Genomic DNA, 21,015 nt, shown 5'->3' on the forward strand with positions numbered 1-21,015 from the left:
CTTTAAAGAGGTCATTTTTCGATTTTCGAAACGCTACTCGAAATTAAAGCGGTTAAAGAAGAAAAAATGTACGGTTTCACGATTTTATAATATTAAATAATTACGGACGACGTTTTCTACCAGAAATATTGCTTCAAATGAAAAATAACAAGATATATTTTTTGTTGTATTTTAGATTTTTTTCCTTACGGTTTCAAGTTCGGAAAGTTTTAGCCATTTTTTAGCTATTTATAGACATTTTAATTTTGGGAGTTTTTTTGTTGTAATTTGGTTAAAAACATTCGTAAAAACTTGAAATTTGGGTTGTTTACTTATATTATCCATACCTAGACATGGGAAATTTTTTAAAACATTTGAGCGACCTATGAGCTTTTTCTTTTCTTTTATATTTTTTTTCATTTTTATGATATTTCCCAATTATAAATTATAATTATATAAATTACCTATTTATATAAATCGTTCTTAAGCTGTTCTTAAAACGCTTTGTTTATCACCATAGAAACGAATAAAATTAAATAAAAAAGATTCCCTCGTCCGCTCAGAATCGTTTTTTATCGAATACAGTAAAATTACACTATCCTGTCCGAGGCCCGAAGGGACGATGGACAAACATCCACCACCGAAATGCGCTGACCTACTTTTTAATATTGTAATTTATTTTCTGCATAAAACCTTAGATCATATACCAGTATTAATACTCTTCTAGTATACTAGTATATTATTATGATCTAAGCATAAAACTAAATAATTATAAAATAATTTTGTTTTTAGGTTTGTATATAAATGTAGGACGGGTAGGTTCTAAATAGCTATCTACCGACTGTAGGTACCTATTTAGCCATTTATGTGACCTCATAAGTTTTTATGAAGGTTAGAGGTAGGTGTAGATACAACAAATGCGCGGAAAAATTATTTAAGATTACAAAACTAACATAAAAATATAGAATTCTGGTAAATTAAAATTTGAATATTTAAAACGTTTTTTTAATAATTTATTTTGTGTTTGGCTTATTTTAGATATTCTCTTAGAGTTGTGTATTCACCCCATACACCCCTACGCAACAAGCTATAATCAGTATACACCAAAGCGGAGTAGGTAAGCACCTACAACGAATCACGTTTGTTGGAGCCTCGTTATGAATTATTAACTAACGACTATACTTCTTGTCTACTTATGTTATTAATTATTATCGTCGTCCGAATACAAAGAACACGTCCGGTTGCCAAACGGTCTTCGGGACTTGTATGTGTACATTGCATTTTCTCACCACAGTACCACACTGCCCCGCAGTCCGCTCGCAACTGGCTAGTGGCTATGAAATAATTGCAATTTAAATTACGTCATCGCGTACGTCACGAGTACTATCATCGACTGTCGGTGGTATCAACGACTACAGTACTAGTGTCTAGTAGTACTACAGCAATAACAATAACAACAAAAACGTACTATCGTAGTCGACGGACCACTACGACCTGTGCGCACCGGCGGTGCCGGCAGCAGGGCGACCGATTCGCAACGCCGAGCCGCCCGAAAACGTTGGTCCGGCGGCGGCACGGCAGATTCGCACGATCAGGACTCTGAGATTAAAACGCGGTAAAGTAAACAAACAAAAAAAAAACAACAAAACACGAAACGACGCGACACGACCGTCCGTAACAGTACGAAACGCCGCAACACTTTTTAACGGTCATACTGGAGACGCGCTGCAGTCGACCTCGGGTGAATGTTTTTCGTATTCACGAGGTCGCCGGTCTACAACAAGAGCAGTGGTGGTTGCAGTGCTACGGGTGCACTTTGTGGGCTTGGTACAGGCGGTTATTATGTCCCAGAAGGTATTCAAAGAGCACTCCGAGTTGTTTCCGATCCGCGACGTACCCGCTGTGGTGGACGTGTTCCGCAAGGAGCTGGAAAAAAAAGAACCGGACCTGTTGCTGCTGTCGCTGGTGGCTGGCGCCATCGAGAACACGATGACTTGCGTCCGACCGATCACCGAAGTGCCGATCGTCGTGACGGCTGAAACCAACTTTGACTTTGATCAGGTACCACTGAGGCTGCCCGACGTAGAGCTGCACATTGTGGAAGCTTTGTACACGAAATTCTACTCGCTCATCAAGAGCAGCGTCGACCCTCTGCATTTTGACGACCGAGACGGACATGCCAGTCGAGAACTTGTGAAAAGGGTGTCCGACGTCATATGGAATACGCTTACTAGAAGTTACTATAAAGACAGAGCACACTTGCAAAGCATGTATAGCTATTTAACAGGTGAGTGAAAATCTTTTAAACACTATAGGCACTATCCCCAACAAATATGTTATCATGTAAAATAATTTTTGTTTAGGTTCAAAATTGGACTGTTTTGGTGTTGCGTTTGCTGTAGTTGCTGCTTGTCAAATACTCGGTTACAATGATGTCCATTTGGCTTTGTCTGAAGACCATGCATGGGTTGTATTTGGTCCAGATGGTAATGAAAACGCTGAAGTTACGTGGCATGGTAAATTTTAATGATACCAATATTATATTTAAATATTTTGAGAAACATTCTATTTTCTTTTAAATAATGAATAATTGTTTTTATTAGTAAAAGTAATTACAAAAGAAATGTTATATTTAAAATTATATGCTCAAAATAAACTTCTGTAATGCTTTTTTACTGTCATGTTGTTATGGACTTTTTAAGTTATAAAACATTTAATCATAATTTAATCTTAAACATGAATACACAATAACTCCACCAGACATTGTGTCGGTGGCGGCTACTCTCTAGCTTGTATGAGTATAAGTAGTAGTGTGTGTGTATATAGATGACCTTCATTATTGTGTGAGATCCATTGGTAGCAGTTATTTGTTAATTTATTTGTCAAAAGTATGTTATACATTTTTAATATATATAATCATTAATTTGACCAAGTGTTTAATTTCAGGAAAGGGAAATGAAGATAAACGTGGACAAAAAATTAAAGATTCAGGACCCGGTCATAGGTCATGGCTATATGTTAATGGCCACCCTGTAGTTTGTAATAGGCATATGGAAGTATCAGCATTAGTTAGCTCTATTAACCCAAGTATTAACCAATCTAATGACGCTTTGGAAGTCTCCACTCTTCAAAAAAATCTTTTGTGGCTTCTTTATGATGAAGGTCACTTGTCAAAATTTCCACTTGCTTTAGGTAATTTCAAACTTTAATTTATTGGTACAGGATTCAACATATAATTGCTGTTTTCCAGGTAACTTAGGTGATTTGGAAGAGTTAAATGCAACACCTGGAAGACCTCCTTGTACAGCCTTATTTGAAGAAGCTATTTCAGCCGCTCGAATATACTACAGTGATATGTTTGTCTATCCATATACTTACCAAGGTGGATATTTCTATAGACACAACATGATTAAAGACGCTTTTGCAAGTTGGGCCAACGCTAGTCAAGTTATAAGCAAGTAAGATAAATTATGACTATACTATTACTTTGAATTTCCTTAATAATAATTGATTAATTCAGTCGATTTTTTAATGATTACGTTTTAGGTATAGTTTTAGTAAAGATGATGAAGAATTATATAAAGAAATGATGGATATTGCTTATGAATTAATACCATACTCATTGAAAGAAATGACATGTGGCAAAAGTCGTTCAATATTGAATAACCCACAATGTTATGCGTATGTGTTATTAATTTATGATGGTCTTTGTCTTTGGGAAGAAGATGGAACAACCCCAGTATTACACATTAAATGGGCAAAACATTTTATAAATTCCATTTCTAAGTTTGATGATAGTGTGAGAACAAGACTTATCATATTAGAACCAAAAGTACGGCATATTGTTTTTAAATTATCTAAATTATAATTATTTTGTAACAACAGAATAACATAAAAAAAGTATTCCATAATAGGTTTTCTGTACATTTTAAATAAGAATGTATTTTTTTATTTTATATTTAATTTTACTATAACGGTTTTAGGATTCTGAAAATGATAGTGGTGTATTACAAGATTATCATGATACTAACATGAATAATAATAATCGTCCACTGCCTAAAGAAATTTTAAATACTATTCCTGGCACAGAAGAAGAAACTAAATCAGAACTCCACCCTGGTATTAAAGCACTAACTGCAGCTTGTAGCGAACGAATATTGAATCGAGAGTTCTTATTACAAGGTGGCGGAGAACCATTTGTGGGTAGTTCTGATGAATTACCTACTCCTACTAGTACACCACAAGCACCTATTTTAGAAACAACATTAAAAGATGATGAACCTGAAACTAAAATTGAGTTGAAAAGTAAGAAGATGAGAAGCATGAAAGATCTACTAATTGCAAAAAAATTGAATACACAAGCAATAAGTTTACAAATGAGTGCTCAGTCTCAAGGGGGAAAACGTCATGCACCTAGAGATAATGCAGAACCAATATCCAGGCGGAGTAGAAGAAATAACAACTAATTAAATGTATACTAAAAATGCATTAAACGTAAGTGCAATTTTTTCTTTCAAAAATAATTTACTTTATTTTATACTGGAAGACTTTGATTATGTTACTTATATTTTAGGAGTTTAAATTCTTTACTATGACTCATAGTTGAAATCAGTATTTTATTTAGAATCTCTTATTTAAGATACTTAATCTATATATTATAATTTATAATATTATATATATTTCAAAAAAACATAGGTATTAATAATTTTAAAAGTTATAATAATAAATAATAATAATGTTAATAATTTAACAGTAAAATTAGTTGATAATGATAAAATGTTGAATTTAACAAAGTGATTAATTAGTGTTACCATAAAAAAAATATATTTAAAAATACTAAATTTAAAATTAGTAAAATCCTAAATTTTTGTGATTTAAAATTTAACTTGTATTTTGCATGACAAAATTATAAGTTTAAGTTATAGACTAGACAGTGCTATAATATTGTCTATTGAATACAAATTGTACAGTAGCGCAACCAATTAATAAGGATATTACATTGCAATGATTTAATTAAAAGAAAGCTCCAAATTGTTTTGGTTGTGTGAAATTCAATAATTTCTAATGCTTTTTTATACCAATACAAATATCTTTGAAGTATAATTTAAGATAAAAGTCAAAATAAAAATTAAAAACTTATTTTACTCATAAAATTCTTTTAGGTACTTGCTGTTGCACAGCCAATGGTATCTTTACTATGGAAAAATAAAATTTTTATTTCATACATTGATCATATTAAGTAAATTATAGACTTAAAATAACTGTACCTATTAAATATAGCCTATAAGCTATAAATTAAAATACTTACAAAAAATAACATTAATCGTCTTAAAAAACTATCAAACCCCACTAACACAAATACATATTCAATTTAATTTTAGTACTTAATTTTATCTGACACCTTCCAGAAATTTCTGGTTGTGTTACTTATATACTTGTTCAACTTCTACATTTTCACGTTGTATACTGTTGTTTACTTTTAGATACTTCTATTTAAATATCTTAAGACTCTAAGTCACCATTGTAAAATTATAACTACTTCTATAATAATATTATCAGTGGCGGCGTGAACTTTTTTTTCCTATGAAGCAACTACTTTAAATAACTACCCACACATCATCAAATTTTCACATTTTTCACTTATTTTTCACACATTTTAAACGCAGGATGTATGTGACTATGCAAGTATAAATCATAACTAGTCTAGCCATCTAGGTCTTGGAGACTGGAGTCATTAAGATACCAACTCTCACATTTACATAAGGCAGCTGCCTCATCAAATTCATGATGCCACTGAATATTATAGTATACTACAATAGTAGACACTTTGAATTTTTGTTAGATTTACAACTACAGCAATGGGCATAAAGTGTAATAATATGTAATACATTTTAAAACAAATATAAACCTTATAAATAATTAATTTAATTTAAGTATACAAGATAAATACAATATTATTACAATACTTATCCAATAACTTAGTATAGTAAAAAAAAAAACACAAGTTTAATAAAAACTTAAATTAATTATACTTCTAAAAATTTAAGTGACTTATAATTATACATTTTTTAACGTATAATTATAAATTATTATTTATTTACTATTGTATTTATCTGAGTACAGAAAAGTTCGAAAACTATGTAATACTGAACTAAAAATTTATTTCCATAACATTTTTATGCAATTATTGTTGTTTGTGTTTACTTGCCAATAAGTTCCGATTTGTATTTAATAGTTAGTAATTAGTATAGTAGTTATTTATAAAAATAGTCATAGGCATAACTAAGAATCTGCTTTTACTGCTCTAAATCTTACCTAAGCTCTCACAAAATATATGAATAATCATATTGTAAACTTCCTAAACAATAAAAATGTAAATGTTTAGCCTCTACCTTTAATAATTATATAGTTACACCTATAAATATAGGTAATGTGTATAATTACAAAAAGTAATTTTAATCATTCCAGTTCCCAAATTAGTATTAATATTACAGGGTTCGCATTATACGTTTTGAATTTACTATACTGAAAATGTGACATAACTGTTATAGTTATGCTTATGACTTATGAGCAATCTTAAAATGTGATCTTTAATTAATGAGATCACTATGTTTTTAAGGGTTTAGTAACCTGTGATAATGAAATAACCATTTTATAATTTGTATTTATAAATATTTTTACATTATTCTTCATGTTATTCTTTGTCCAATTGTAACTGTATACAATATCTCCTTATCTTAACATTTTTTTTTTTAAACTTCTCAACTTTTTTTGTTGAATAATTCTTATCTTTCTGTTTATTGTTTATTTCTTATTTCTTACTGTTATATTTATATTTCAAAAATAGTCTTGATCATAAATAATTTTGTTTCCATTTTCTTTTAGTTTTTGCAAATACTTTATAATTTATTAATAGTATCTTAAGTTAGTAGGAACTAGTCAAACTATCATATTGCAGTACAATAATAAACCTGTAGTTTCTTAAAATCCAATCTAACAGTAGTTGTATGCAAGGGAGGTTGGCAATTGAGAATAAATAATTTGGCTGGTTGTATTACTTATTCAAATTTAATGTAATATCTATTAATATAAGAATATCCATTCATATTCATTAATTTTTAATAATACATTTAATCAAATTATGGTTTTTAGAATTTTTAAGTATACTCAAGCTTAGATTTTTTTATACCATTTAAAAAGGTCGTAGTGGTGGTACAAACTTTTTTTTTCAAAATATAAACCCATCTTTTTTACAGTAAATTGTTTTAAAAGCAGATGATTTTTTTAAAAAATGTGATTTAAATCAAAATTGGATTAAGTAGTTTCTGTACTTCTAAGTTATTAAAATGTATATTATACTAAAGATAATAGTCCTTTTACAAAAATAAAAATTAAGATTTATTATACTTATGACAATTTTACAGATAAAATGTTATTAAATTAATAATAATTACTATTATTTTAAAACATTATAGCCCCCATATCTTCATGGACTTACTGTCCTTAGTACAAAAAGTTAAGTTAGTTAAATACTACACATTTAAATTTTTAATTTAAACGAATTAAAATTTAAGAAACTGGCATCTGCTTAACAGTTAACAGGAAGAAATTGTGGTTTTCAATGGAAAAAATAAGTTGCTGTAGCAACAGGACATTCCTTAAAAAGTATACAAAAATCTTGTCTTTGAATATACTAAAAAAATCAAAATATCAGAATTTAAATAAATTGATTATTTAAATGAAAAAAGGGGTGAGCCCTGAGCATACTTAGTAAATCATTATACATCAGGGGTGGCCAGCGATAAAAATCACAAGTCACACAGTTTAATGACATATATGTACATACAGCCAAAAACGGAAAAAAGGTTCTCCATTATCATAAATAAGATAAGATATCAAACTCAATAAAATATGTTGAGTGAAAAACAATAAAATAACGTTCAATAATGTCAGATTAAATAATTCTGTATGGGATTTTGTCTTAATATTATAATATCTATTATTATATTAATAAAAGTGTTTAATGTCTTACAATAAGACATGGTTTGGCCAACCCTGATATGTTTAAGCAATAAACTTATGTAATTTCTCATATTTCTATAATTCACAATGATGCGAAAGGTCACTCATTGAACGGACAATCCAATAGCTTTAAACCCGGCAGCATATATGTTTTAATTTAATCCTTTGTTCAGTCACCAGTATTTTTCTTGAATTTTATGAGAATTATGGCTAAAGTGTAATTGTTACCTATATTAAAATAAAAAAAATAAATAGTCTTGGTCTAGGGGAGAGGCATTGCCCCTCCTCTTAAACCCGCCCTTACCTTACCATTAAGACATTCAATATTTTTTAAGTTTTAATTTTGTTATACCAATAAATCAAACAATTATGTTACTCTTGAAGATCATTGAAATTTTAAACTCTTCAATGACAATGTTATACCCAATAATCTGTTTATTGCCTATTGTTTGGCATATCAGTTATGTTTTAACTTGTTAAATTTTTTTTTTAACAATAATACTTAATTTTAAATACATATGATATATATATATATTTTTGTAAAATGAAATTTTGAAACTAGTCCTTGCAGTTATTATTTAACTTAACGTCCCAAATTTTTTGTTTACCAATATTTATGAAAAATGTATCTTAACATTACCTAAAAAAATTGTTAAATATTTTTAAATGTTTTATTTCATGACAATAGCTATAAGCTATTAAAAAATCTAGTGATTTGTTCTATATTCTATGTAATTCAAATACAATTTTTACCATTAAAATAATAATAATTGTATTTATTAAATTGTAATCATTGAGCTGTACTGATATATAAATATAAGATGATTAATATTAAAACAGATTAAAAGTAAATAGTAATAAACAAAGCTTTGGTTTTAATTATTTTATATAGGTAAATAGGAAAGCATATCTTTATTATTAATATTTTGTAGCAGTAATTGGATTTCATAATTAAATGTTGAATGTTATCTCTAATAATTTACAAGTATTATCTTAAATGGTTTGTTAATATCGTAATGTTGGTTCTCGCAATTTTTGCAAATTTGATACTAACGTATGGTAATAAAATCATTTTAAAATATGTTGTTTTTTTTAACTTCACTTTTAAAATTGATTTTTTGTATATCATTTTGTAATATCGCAACAACATATTAGTACAGACTTTGTATTTCAATTACCTCTTATAAATTCCTTTGAAATAGTATTAATCTACATTTAATTTTTAATTTTTCTAAAATGTTTAAAATTGGCTTTATCAAACCTTAAAAATACTTACGCTGACATACTCTTATTAAAAATTTGACTATATTTCATCTCATTTAATTTTAGCTCATTATTCATAATTTATATTCATTGAAATTCAAATACAAATGTTCTGCTTTTAAACTTTAAACTAAAAAGTAGTTTGTTATTTAATAAAATATAAAACAATTGATTACAATTGTAATGTTCTTCTTAAATTAAAGTGCATCAAAAAAAAAAAAAACCAAAATTTTCTTGAAATAATATGTCATAGCACAGCATTTACATTTTAAAGGATTGATGGCCAATTGATTTATTTCTTTACATATTATTTCTTTTATTCTTGTTTAACTAGTGTCTGTTATTTAACGTAATTACGGTATATTTTTTTTATAACATTAAATAATGAAAATAAAAATATTAGTTACGATTGTTAACAGTATCCATTATGTTAATTGTCTTCCGTATATAATTTGTATGTATTAAATTATTTAAAGTATTAAGTTGATAACAAATTGTCTACAATATATTTTTATTTCTATTAAATCAAGTTTTAGAAAGGCAACATTATAAAATTCTGCAATATAAAAATATAACAGTACAGGTAAAAATAACAACAAATGTTTTAGAATATATTATATAATATGTGGAAAAATATATGTAACTTTTTTATGTTTAATTATACACATCACAATGTTATATTATACTCTAGTGTTATTTATAAGAACTATTATACATATTAAATCTAAGTTCGGTTAATTTTCATTCATGATATATTAAAGATGATGGTGATTACGTTGCTTTTGAAAATATTTTATTTTTCATAAATAACTTTGTTTCAGTATTTGGTTAAGTTTTCAGTATTATATGGAAACGTTAAGCGAGTTATTATGAATTTTTGTTATGAAAAATCTCATCTATGTTTATTTAGGATTGGGTATATTTACTTCAATTTATTGTTCCCCGTAGTTTTTTTTTCTTTTTTTGCTTTACTGTTTGTTTTATTATTACTATTAAATAACATTAATTATACCTATTCTTGATAAAATAAAATGTATGACATTGTGCTTTGAAGTTGACATATTTTTATTTTAAACCAAGTATAAATCTATCCTAAATCCTTATAAACCAACAATGAGATTATCAGTTTTATAGTATTAAAACAAAATTAGTTTATAAATTATTAATGGAATTAATATATACTAGATTAATATAAGTTAAAGGACATCACAACACTAAAAACAAGTTTGCTTAGATTAAAAGTATGTCATTATCTAAGAAATATAGTATGGGTCTCACACTTTAACACTAATTAAATTAAACTTAACAAGTTCCAGGCAATTGAAAACATGTGTGTGTCGTCACAGAGCCAGAGTCTGAACGGCAGCATACATTTTATGTATAAAAGTGTCTAGATTAATACAATTTCAATCGTTAAAGATAATATTATTTTCTTTTTTTGTGTCTATGACATTAGTTTAATAATAATTTTGATATACTTTTAAGTTTTTTCATAGGTGATAAAACTATTATAGTCATTTTTGGTTTGTACGGCAATAAGACGCGAGTCGCAAACTCAACAATTTTATTTGAAGGGGCCGGGGCCTATTTTTCAAATTTTCCGAAATTCAATTAAATTTTGTATTTTAGTTGACACCTCAATTATAATACTTTTCCATTAATCTACTACCTGATACCTATTTAAGGAAGGGTTGATAGGGTGTATTATATCGAAAAAAAATGACTTCACGGGAATAACTCTCAGGCTTTGTAGAATTGTCAGATTTTGATGACTATTTTTTATCTGAAAGAAGAAGACTTCCTACAGCCCGCATCGGTCTCTGATTTTGTATTTTATTTCAAATAATTGTATTAAAAAATTTGTAAAAAATGATTTTTATGTTGTATTTTTTTGGAGATATTATAAAGTTTGAGAATAAAATATTGAAAAACAGAGATCGATACGGGCTGTAAAATATGTCCCTCTAGCAATTAAAAAAAAATTATGAAATTTGGTTGATTCTACAAGGCGGTATATGCATTTTTTAGGACAAAATGGCATCGGCACCGGGTGCCTCAATTATAATTTATAATATGCATACAAAAATAAGATACATATATTAAATTTAAAATTACACCATAGTCTTAAGCACATATACTTGGGATTATGAAAAAAAAAAATTGTATAATACTATCGTAAGTTATTAAGACCATTTTGTAAATCAAACTACTTTTACACGTAAAACTTTGGTGGCTGCTCATTCGTTGGCTCTAATAATGCAGCTATGCATCAACTATCATTATCTTGTTGAAAAATAATTTTTTTAACTTTGGATTTTTACCAAAATGTTTTTCATTATTTTGACTACAATAATATACCAATAAACTTAAAATTGGGGGACGGAGTGGCTGAGCAGACTAAGGTGTCGGCTGTGACCCAGCCGACCCGAGTTCGATACCTTGGTCGCGGGCGGCATTTTTCTTCGGGCAAGTGTCCGGAGAACAAGTGCCGCCATCCCCCACCTGGGCATGGCAGATACCTACGGGTGCCCAAATTAAAAATTCTGCCAAAACAAATCACGAGTAAACAAATCTACAGTACCCTCCCCCCCTACAGTACTACAGGCTAATGACCTAAGTAGTCGAAGCCTTAACCCAAATAATAAAAAAAAAAAAAACTTAAAATTTAAAAAAAAAATGTAGTGTGGTGATGTCCTTTAAGAATACAAAGGTAATTTTATTTTTAAAATTATAACAAACTTAATATGTTTTATCATTAATTTTATTAACACTTCTTAACATTAGATCACATAAAATATTTCTATATAACAGTTTAGTTAATATTTTATTTCATTTTGCCCATTTTGGTATAATTTAATTATAATAGTAATTACTAACTAATATTCAATCAAATAAACAATTATTTATATCATAGAATTCTAGACTGATAAAATTCTGTTTCAATGCGTACACACAATTGAACTAGATTGTCATAAGCTCTGACAGTAGCAGCAAATCGATTGTTTAGTAGTGGTGTTGTTATGATGGAAAACAAATGACCAAATACTAAAGCGTCTAACTCAGTCGGCCTGAAAAATATTTTATTAATAAAATAAATATTTCTTACATAAATAAATAATAACTTACTTTTCAGAAAAAAAATATTTCTTGTCTCCCAAAAAGTTTGACAATGACTCGCAGATTCTTTCCACTTCCTTAAACACTTCGTCCAAAGATTTTTTTTTCCAACCTAACACATCTAAATGTGATAACATTTCACGGCGCTTATTATATGTAGCCCAGTGGTTCAATGGGAAAGGATAAACAGAACTGTATCTTGGCTTGGTGAGTTCTTTATAAGTAAGCTCGTGGTTCCATGTTACATAAATCTAATTATAATTAAAATTATGTAATTGTTTCTAAAATAATATGCTGTAAACTAACCTCAGCATTTAAAAGAACATTATTCACTAGTGCCATGTATACTCTAAGATCCCACTTTTGAGCTTCATCTAAACTTGTTGATAGCGAATAACCCTGAATATAAATGTATTAACATTTAATTAAATAGAATATTTAAATTAATGATTTATCTCACTTTAGATTGAGCAAAACTGACGATTGGTTCAAAGTCAGCTACTAAAAACTGGCCTGCTTTAATGAACGGCACTTTACCTCGATGTGGTGACATATACTCGGCATTTTCTCTGGCTTCCACAATATATTCTAATCCAGCCATTTTTAAAAATGTTTTAACCGATAAACATTTTGAGTTGTCAGGTAATAGGATTTGTTCTGTTTCATAAGGCTGGTAGATTACTGTGTTTTTTGGCCACTCGCCTTCACCTGTTTAAAAATGAGGTTAACACATGAATATATGATAAAAATATCTAACAAAACTATTTTTACCACAAATTTGGGTTCTTAAACATTCTTTTGTCAATATATTCGATGTTTTGAAATCTGCCATTGTCAACTACTAATAAACCTAAATAAATATGGTAAGGTATAAGTAACAAATACTGAACAGTTTACATAATTTAATAAAATTGTATTTAATAGTTTTAAATAGTTGTATATTCATTCTAAAATTCATAGGCAATTAAAATAAAAATAAAATAACGATTTAATGAAAATAATTGTTGGCTAATGTTAATATAAACAAAGCACCTTGGTAATATAAAATAAACATTTAAAATATAGTTTAAATTATAAGAGTGCTGCTAATATTGTTTAAAATACCATTATTTTATTCAAAGTATCTATCATTATTCATAAAAATGTCAGACCCAAAGCAAAGTTGTAAAGGACATTTAAATAACTTAAAAACATGGAGAAATCATATTAGAGTCAGACGTTTATGCAGAAACTTTGTACTGCCGAATAACAAACTACGAGAATTTATGAACCGGATAACTTCCTGCATCGATGAAGGACTTGGCAAAGAAACACATTCAAAAGCAACAATCAAATGCTGGCAAACATATGTCCAAGACATGCCTACTGGTAATGAAAAGGGTCAATTCTTGGCTCTTGATTTGGGAGGTTCAAATTTCCGCGTTCTCAAACTAGATTTAGGAGAAAATCAATATTTTAAAATGAATCAAGAGACATATGAGTGTTCTAAGGAGTTGATGAATGGATCAGGAACAATATTGTTTGATTACATAGCCAATTGTTTGAACAAATTTGTAACCAAAGAAGGATTAAAAACCAATAGCCAACTTCCTTTGGGTTTCACATTTAGTTTCCCAATGTCACAATCAAGCATTGACTCAGGAAAACTTGTAAGGTGGACAAAAGGTTTTACATGTGATGGCGTAGTTGATCAAGATGTAGTACAGCTGTTGACAAAGTCAATCAAAAATATCCCAGACTTAAATATACACATTTGTGCAATTTTAAATGACACCGTTGGCACTTTAATGTCCTGTGCTTGGTTGAATCCGAAAACCAGAATAGGCTTAATTGTTGGTACAGGTTGTAACTGTTGTTACATAGAAAAAGTAAATTTGTAAAAACCAATCTATTTATATTTCTAATAGCTAAACACAATGTATTTGTATTTTTAGGTAAAAAATATCCAGTTATATAGTGGTGACCAGACAAAAACAGAAATGGTTATCAATCTAGAGTGGGGTGCATATGGAGATAATAGCGAACTTGAAGATTTTTATACTAAATATGACAAAGTTATTGATGAAAATTCTGAAAATCGTGGCCAACAAATTTTTGAAAAAATGATTTCTGGAATGTACCTTGGAGAATTGTTAAGATTAGTATTATTAGACATGATAGACAAAGAATTAATATTTGATGGGATAAAGCCATCAATGCTTAATACTCCCCAATCATTGACTAGTGATGTGTTATCCTTAATTGAGAATGATCCACCTGGAACTTATGTAGGCACTAGAAAGTTTCTTCAGAAAATTGGAGTAGCCAATCCTACAGATGGTGACTGTATGAATATTAGATATGCAACAGAGTGCATTTCGAGAAGGTCTGCGTATTTAGTAGCAGCTGGTCTTTCAGCCATATTGAATAAGATGAACGAGAAAGATGTAATAATTGGAGTGGATGGGTCAGTGTATAGATTTCATCCGTTTTATCATAATTTGTTGATGGGCAAGATTAGTGAATTAGTAAACAGTGGTATAAAATTTGGTATTATACTGTCTGAAGACGGCAGTGGAAGAGGTGCAGCAGTCTTAGCATCAGCAGTTTGTCCAGATGGATAAATCTGTTCATTACTTGATGTTATAATATAAATAAAATAATAATTCTATTGTTTAGTTGTCTATTTTTATTTGATTTAAACCATAATTAAAAATTATTTTGTATTTGGCAATCAATTCAGTGTTCGAGTATGGGTTAAAAATATAAGAGTGTTAAATACAAACCAAGGTCTTACACATCTAAAAAATAATCTAGATATATCTCAATAAAAAAATCATAGATCAGTTTTCGAACAAAACAACTATACATACGTGCATACATACATACATACATACATACATACACATATAAACCTACATTAATTTAAATTAAAAAATAAATAATAATTAGCAGTTTTAATTTACTAACAAACCACCTAGGTCCTTGGTACCTAATATCCTATAGGTACTTTAATACACATCAATTGTTAAAATGTTAAATATACACTAATATGTTAATTTTAACTTAATTTCATTGATTTTTGTAATTTCTAAAAAGTAGAAACATACATCATCCAAGAACCAAGGCCGAAATTTATTAACGAAATTAAACAGGTTTATACATTTCGACGGAAATACTATAGATTACCTATGTTAGATTTTTATAATTAATTGTAATACTTACCACTCTCAAGAACAGTATTAACCTAAATCGAAATGAAAAACGTAAGGATAAGAATACTACAAATGTTGTTAGGAAAAATGTAATACTTAATTTCCTATTTCCGATTTCGTGACTTCGAGTTGTTGACTTTAATTTCAAACATTTTTTTTCAATTTGATTGCTATTAAATTTTGCTGTCTGATCATTAATTACGGTTTAAGATAGTACTATCTTGTTCTACCGAGCACGATTAAAGATAGTACTATCATAGAACAATCCATGGTACGGGGCTAGGACAGTTTTCCCGATTTTGATAACAGCGAGATATCATCAAAATCAAATTTCGGGAGATCGGTTATGCCAACCTTAGAAACATAAATTTCCCGCATAAAAATATTTTTAGTTTTACCTAACCAGCGTTTCCCACATAAAAATACAAAAATCTTAATTTAAAATAGCTAAAAACCTAACTACCACTTATCAATTATAACTACAGGTTATCAATATCCGAATTTAAAAAAAACAAATATTGGAGCTACCCATTACCCACCAAAGTTACACATTAAAACCTTGAATGCTCAAAAACTTAAAATAGTTTGTTCATGACACATCTAGTGAATCTTTGTAACACAGAATTCATAATAATTTTGATTATTCTTGATTAACTTTTGATAAAATATTACATGATTGAGTGACTTACATTTCCAATAACAATACGATGCGACATATGTTGAAGAATATTGGTGTATTGCTATTAATTTTATGTTCCACAACAGTTATTTGTTTTAAATGCAGTTTCAAAAACTTACATATGTCCATACATACATAAGCTCCTCAAACATTTCCTAAATTTTGTTTTAAGCTTATTCAATATTATCAAAGTAAGGCGTTAGCCACCCCAAATGCTATTTGCGCCCATGCATACATATTAGTATCAATTGTAAATTCATCATAATATATAAACAGTATAAGACTTAAAAATTGCATTTACTTGTCTAAATTCTATATATATTTTATGTATAAGGTACATAGTTACATAAGATACAAACATAAGTAATGTGTAAATTATAAAACTAAGATTTTATATATGTACTAAAAAAAATTATATAGCTAAAATTTAAAATATAAATATAATATTCGTCTAAGTTTATCAATAAATAGAAACAAAAAAAAATACATTCAAATATACATTAAATAGACAAATATAACTTAAGAAGTATGAAGTGAAGAATACACTGTTGAGTACTGTAGAGATGTGACAAGTTGTCTTTAATTAACTGATTCGTTTTTTTCAAATAAATGAACTGGTTCAGACAGTACAGTGAATCATTTGATCATAAGAATCATAATTTATTTATTCGTGACCACCACTGACGAGTTTATTTAATTGAATCATTAGTCTAATGCGAGTTTGTTCTTTTCATAATTATACAAAATAAATTAAATGAATACAAAATAATTTATTATAAGAATCTAAATAATAAATAGTATACAAGAAGTCACCATTTCTATTTTTTGGTTTTTATACATCAAATTTGACTTAAATAATATAAAATTAGTTTATTGACACATTAAAAACACAGTAAATAAAAATCATCTACATCTTATATGGAGTTAAGTAAAAAGAAATAATAATTAATATTAGTCCCAATTATCTACACACCAAGTATCTATTTAGTTAAATTTTTTATTTATTTTAAACTAACAAACCATGTTTAGTAATCAAAGGTCAGGTATTTATCAATAGAGTAATATGGTTTGAAACTGGCTGGACAGTGATGTACTGATGTGATATGATATTTAATCTTTTAGTCGGGTAAATATTTAAACATAAATTCAATCAACCAACCAGGGAAATTTTATTTTAGTACATTGAAAATGAAAATTTGTTTCTTAAATTACATTTTAACCGTTTCTTATTCTATTTTATTGTATCTTTTAATAAGAAAAATTTCAATCCCCTAAAGAAGAATTCAATTACAGTAAAAATATTAACTTCAAAAAATACAAAATTGTTTGTTTGTTTTTTCAATATTTTATTTGTAATATCTATTTATTAGATTTTGTAATTTGTAATTTAGTTTTATAATATAGGAATTTTTTGTATATCAAGTGTCAGAAATAGCGTGGATTTTTGTGAACGAGACATCTAGAATCTACATATATTTTATTGTAATGATATGCTCACACACCATTATAATAAACTAAAATTTTACAGATTAATAAACAACAGCCAGACTGTCGCTTGTAGAAATCGGTCGCATCAAATAAAACCATTGACAACGACAACTAATAATTCGACACGCACTCATAACAATATTACGTAGGATGTGTGTGACCTTATTTTATGCTGACGCCAAAGAATAATCTAGTTCCCAGGCCCACAATAAGTTAGTGACAAAGCCACCCTCCACTCTCTGGTCAGCATCCTCGCGTCCGTCCCTTAAACCAGTGCATGAGCACCAACCACCGAAGTAACAACCTCTCAAGTACCAAAGAAACCGATTTCAACGAGCGACAACTGGACTTCTTATGCAAACAATAATCAGTGCGTTCGTTAATTCAATTTGTGTATCTGAAGTAGTACTTTATTTTATCTAAAACCTAAAACTCTTACAATATTGTCTACGAACAACTGCGAATCAGGTAAGACATATGATATAATATTTTATGTTGATTGCAGTCAATACGTTCTATGTGCTTTTTTCCATAAAATCATATTGTACGGTGTATTTGATATAATTCTCGAATATACGATCTCGAGAACCCTCTGAACATCTGGAGGAAGGTAATAGCGTAATTTTTACAATTCTAACTTTTACTATTTTAATATAACTATCGGCAGGAGCCGTATTTATATATTTATTTATATGTTATCTTATTCTACGTTATTACACTATTATAATCTATTTTTCATTTTTTATATATATAATATATAATATTAGGGCCTTGTCCTTGAGTATAGGTAGGTGCAACGTTTTAATGTCATTAATTATTATTAAGGTGTTAATATTAATAAGGCAGAATTTAAATCTCTACTCATGGCACCCAATTTATTTAGTTGTGCCTTAACCACAGTGGCACAGGTCACGGATTACAGAATAACATAATATTATTATATATAAATAAATACACCGGCATATATCCGGAAACGGTATTTCCAACTCTATGTGGTATAGCTTAATGACGTTCTTTCAAGGGTGAACACAGAAGTTGAAGCTAGATGCCTATTTTGGTCATTACTCGTAAACCGCCATGTGGAACTGTTAGTGGAAACAGTTTTTTCAGAAGAAGTTTTTCCAAACAGAATAATCTCCTACATGGCTTGGGTACATGCATACACCAGTTACTGTATCTTGCTTACTAAAATTGGAAAAAAAAACAACTATATTAATTAAATTATTTTGAAAATAGTATTCATTTAATGGCTCAATATCATATAAAAAATCAATGAAGGTAAAATAGTAACCAATCAACATTATTCATAGTCCCAACACATAGTGTATCCCAATATATAATATAGCAAACATCCTTGTGTTATAGTTGTGAACCTATAGTGTATACTTGTATTATTTATTATTATCTATGCCTTATGGAGAAAAATAAAAAATAACAATATAGGTAAACATGTAAACTTTTTAATATTATGAATAATTAGTAACTCCATCATCATTAACCATTACTATAAAATTTAACACTAAGGACCATAGTCAATGCTTAAGAATAAGTATTGCTTAAGTAAATGTTGGTAATTTAAAAACTAAAAAAGTTGTGATATAAAAAAACAGGTTAGGTTAGCAGCTATAGTAACTAAAAGCAATGCTTGATGCAGGTCTCGACGATCCTTAGTTTAAGTAACACTATTTCTTTTCTTAGGCTAAAGTCTCGTATGAATCTCGTTTAAGTCATAAGTAGGTACAGCTTAAGCAATACCTATTTTTAAGCATCAGCTATGATAATGGCCCTAAACATTTACAAAATATCAGATATTAAATCCACATCTGACTGCAACTTTGTAAGATAAATAATTATCATTTTAATGTATCTGTTAAGTTGTTTCAGATGTATCACCACCAATAAGTAATACATTATAGGAATTTTAATACTATACAGAACATACATGATTTGAGTTATGAAGGTTTGAATGTGATTGTTGTAACTTGTAAATGGCATATTAAGTTTAACTTGGATTTGCAATGATTTTAATTCTTTGTAGATACATTTGACCTAGAAATAATACACTGTCGTATAACATAAAATTTAAAGAATAGGCAAGCAGATTAGTAGCCAAAATGTATGTACGACTTACGAAAATTTAAGGTGAACTGTTTAAATTTGTAATTTGTAACAGCACAGTGCACACGATAGTGAATAATAAACATATTGTATAAAAGGTAAAAAATGTAAAAAAATTAAATAATTAATAAATTAAATAAAAATTAACAAAATATTAACGAATAATTATTATTTACATTTGAATTGAACATAACCTCAATTATTGTTTGCTGACATTTGAAGTGGTAACCATCTACAACCTGAACAATGGTTACACATGTTAATAATTCATTATCATAATTTAAAATCTATGATTATTTGATAAAGCAAATTTAGTATGGTTTTTTGGTTTTTTTTATGGTTTTTGTAAGCTCTCTATTTAACAACTGGAAAATTCGTTACACCAACCATTTAAATGGAATCTCCATAATATTCTCCATCGACAAACTTTAGATTTCACCATTTCTCGTTCTCCTATGTGGGATTAATCTCATCCACAAACAGACGACCACAATAGTTCTGAATAGAGTACATACGTAATAGCTAATATTATATTATATATCTGTCATTTACTAATTCTCAATACGTTTATACCTATTGTCCAGCGTTAGTAAATTTCAGGACATGTCATATTAAAGTATTATAATTTATGACAAAATACATTTAGTTATAATCATTTTCGAGACGTATAATACGTCATAAACTTTGATGATTGAGTTCATCAATTATATAAACAATTGTTCATGTTTAACACTAAATAGATTTATTATCGATGTGATTATATAAATAGGTAACTACTTCTAGGAAAACTACTGACATAGAAAGTTGTATGTTACCGGCGTAATTACCAAATGCGAACTAACGTATAAATATGTAATAGTTTTTAAAGTTCAATAAATCTATAAGTTGTAGCTGATGACGTTTTCATAAGCTAATATTATACTTTTAAGTTCCCAAACGTTTCGGTTTAGGCCCTTCTAAAACGTAATCCCGGAGTCCCCCCCCCCCCCCTAGTTGTATTTTGGAAAAGATTTAGTTTTTGTACGACGTTTCTGAAACTCGATATTTGTATAGTTTGGAGGTCGGTGATCAAATTCGGTTTCAGGTGTCGAGACCATAGGAGCCGTTTTTCTCCGTCTTTTGGGGCTTCGGAAATTTAAAATTTGCGTTTTTCGG

General features: G+C 28.5%; 3 protein-coding genes and 1 long non-coding RNA gene across 5 annotated transcripts; 2 read left to right on the forward strand and 2 right to left on the reverse strand.

Moving 5' to 3' along the window:
- The first annotated feature begins 1,262 nt into the window (after nt 1-1,262).
- LOC132950063 (menin) lies at nt 1,263-10,305 on the forward strand. Of its 2 annotated transcripts, XM_061021268.1 has the most exons (7): nt 1,263-2,266; nt 2,343-2,495; nt 2,926-3,171; nt 3,230-3,437; nt 3,526-3,811; nt 3,963-4,473; nt 5,646-10,305. In XM_061021268.1, exons 1-6 carry the CDS (start codon nt 1,822-1,824, stop codon nt 4,443-4,445), a joined length of 1,821 nt encoding a protein of 606 aa, XP_060877251.1. In that variant the 5' UTR covers nt 1,263-1,821; the 3' UTR covers nt 4,446-4,473; nt 5,646-10,305. The 2 variants fall into 2 exon arrangements, with proteins under 2 accessions (XP_060877251.1, XP_060877250.1); XM_061021267.1 differs by having other exon boundaries at nt 3,963-10,305.
- A 1,704-nt stretch (nt 10,306-12,009) lies between these two features.
- LOC132950065 (metaxin-2) lies at nt 12,010-15,777 on the reverse strand. The gene is made up of 7 exons (XM_061021271.1): nt 15,672-15,777; nt 15,586-15,607; nt 13,153-13,231; nt 12,842-13,089; nt 12,688-12,780; nt 12,391-12,632; nt 12,010-12,332 (listed from the first exon to the last, which is right to left on the reverse strand). Exons 3-7 carry the CDS (start codon nt 13,211-13,213, stop codon nt 12,173-12,175), a joined length of 804 nt encoding a protein of 267 aa, XP_060877254.1. The 5' UTR covers nt 13,214-13,231; nt 15,586-15,607; nt 15,672-15,777; the 3' UTR covers nt 12,010-12,172.
- On the forward strand, nt 13,247-15,110 carry LOC132950064 (hexokinase type 2-like). Its single transcript, XM_061021269.1, has 2 exons — nt 13,247-14,249; nt 14,316-15,110. The coding sequence occupies exons 1-2, from the start codon at nt 13,524-13,526 to the stop codon at nt 14,982-14,984; spliced, it is 1,395 nt and encodes a 464-aa protein (XP_060877252.1). The 5' UTR covers nt 13,247-13,523; the 3' UTR covers nt 14,985-15,110.
- A 1,236-nt stretch (nt 15,778-17,013) lies between the features above and the next one.
- Nucleotides 17,014-20,043, reverse strand: LOC132950427 (uncharacterized). Its single transcript, XR_009665204.1, has 3 exons — nt 19,874-20,043; nt 19,685-19,791; nt 17,014-18,927 (listed from the first exon to the last, which is right to left on the reverse strand). It is a non-coding gene; the product is annotated as an uncharacterized LOC132950427 (long non-coding RNA).
- Between the last annotated feature and the right edge of the window lie 972 nt (nt 20,044-21,015).

This window comes from Metopolophium dirhodum, chromosome 8 (genome assembly GCF_019925205.1).
Source record: "Metopolophium dirhodum isolate CAU chromosome 8, ASM1992520v1, whole genome shotgun sequence".
In the NCBI taxonomy this organism is placed as follows: domain Eukaryota; kingdom Metazoa; phylum Arthropoda; class Insecta; order Hemiptera; family Aphididae; genus Metopolophium; species Metopolophium dirhodum.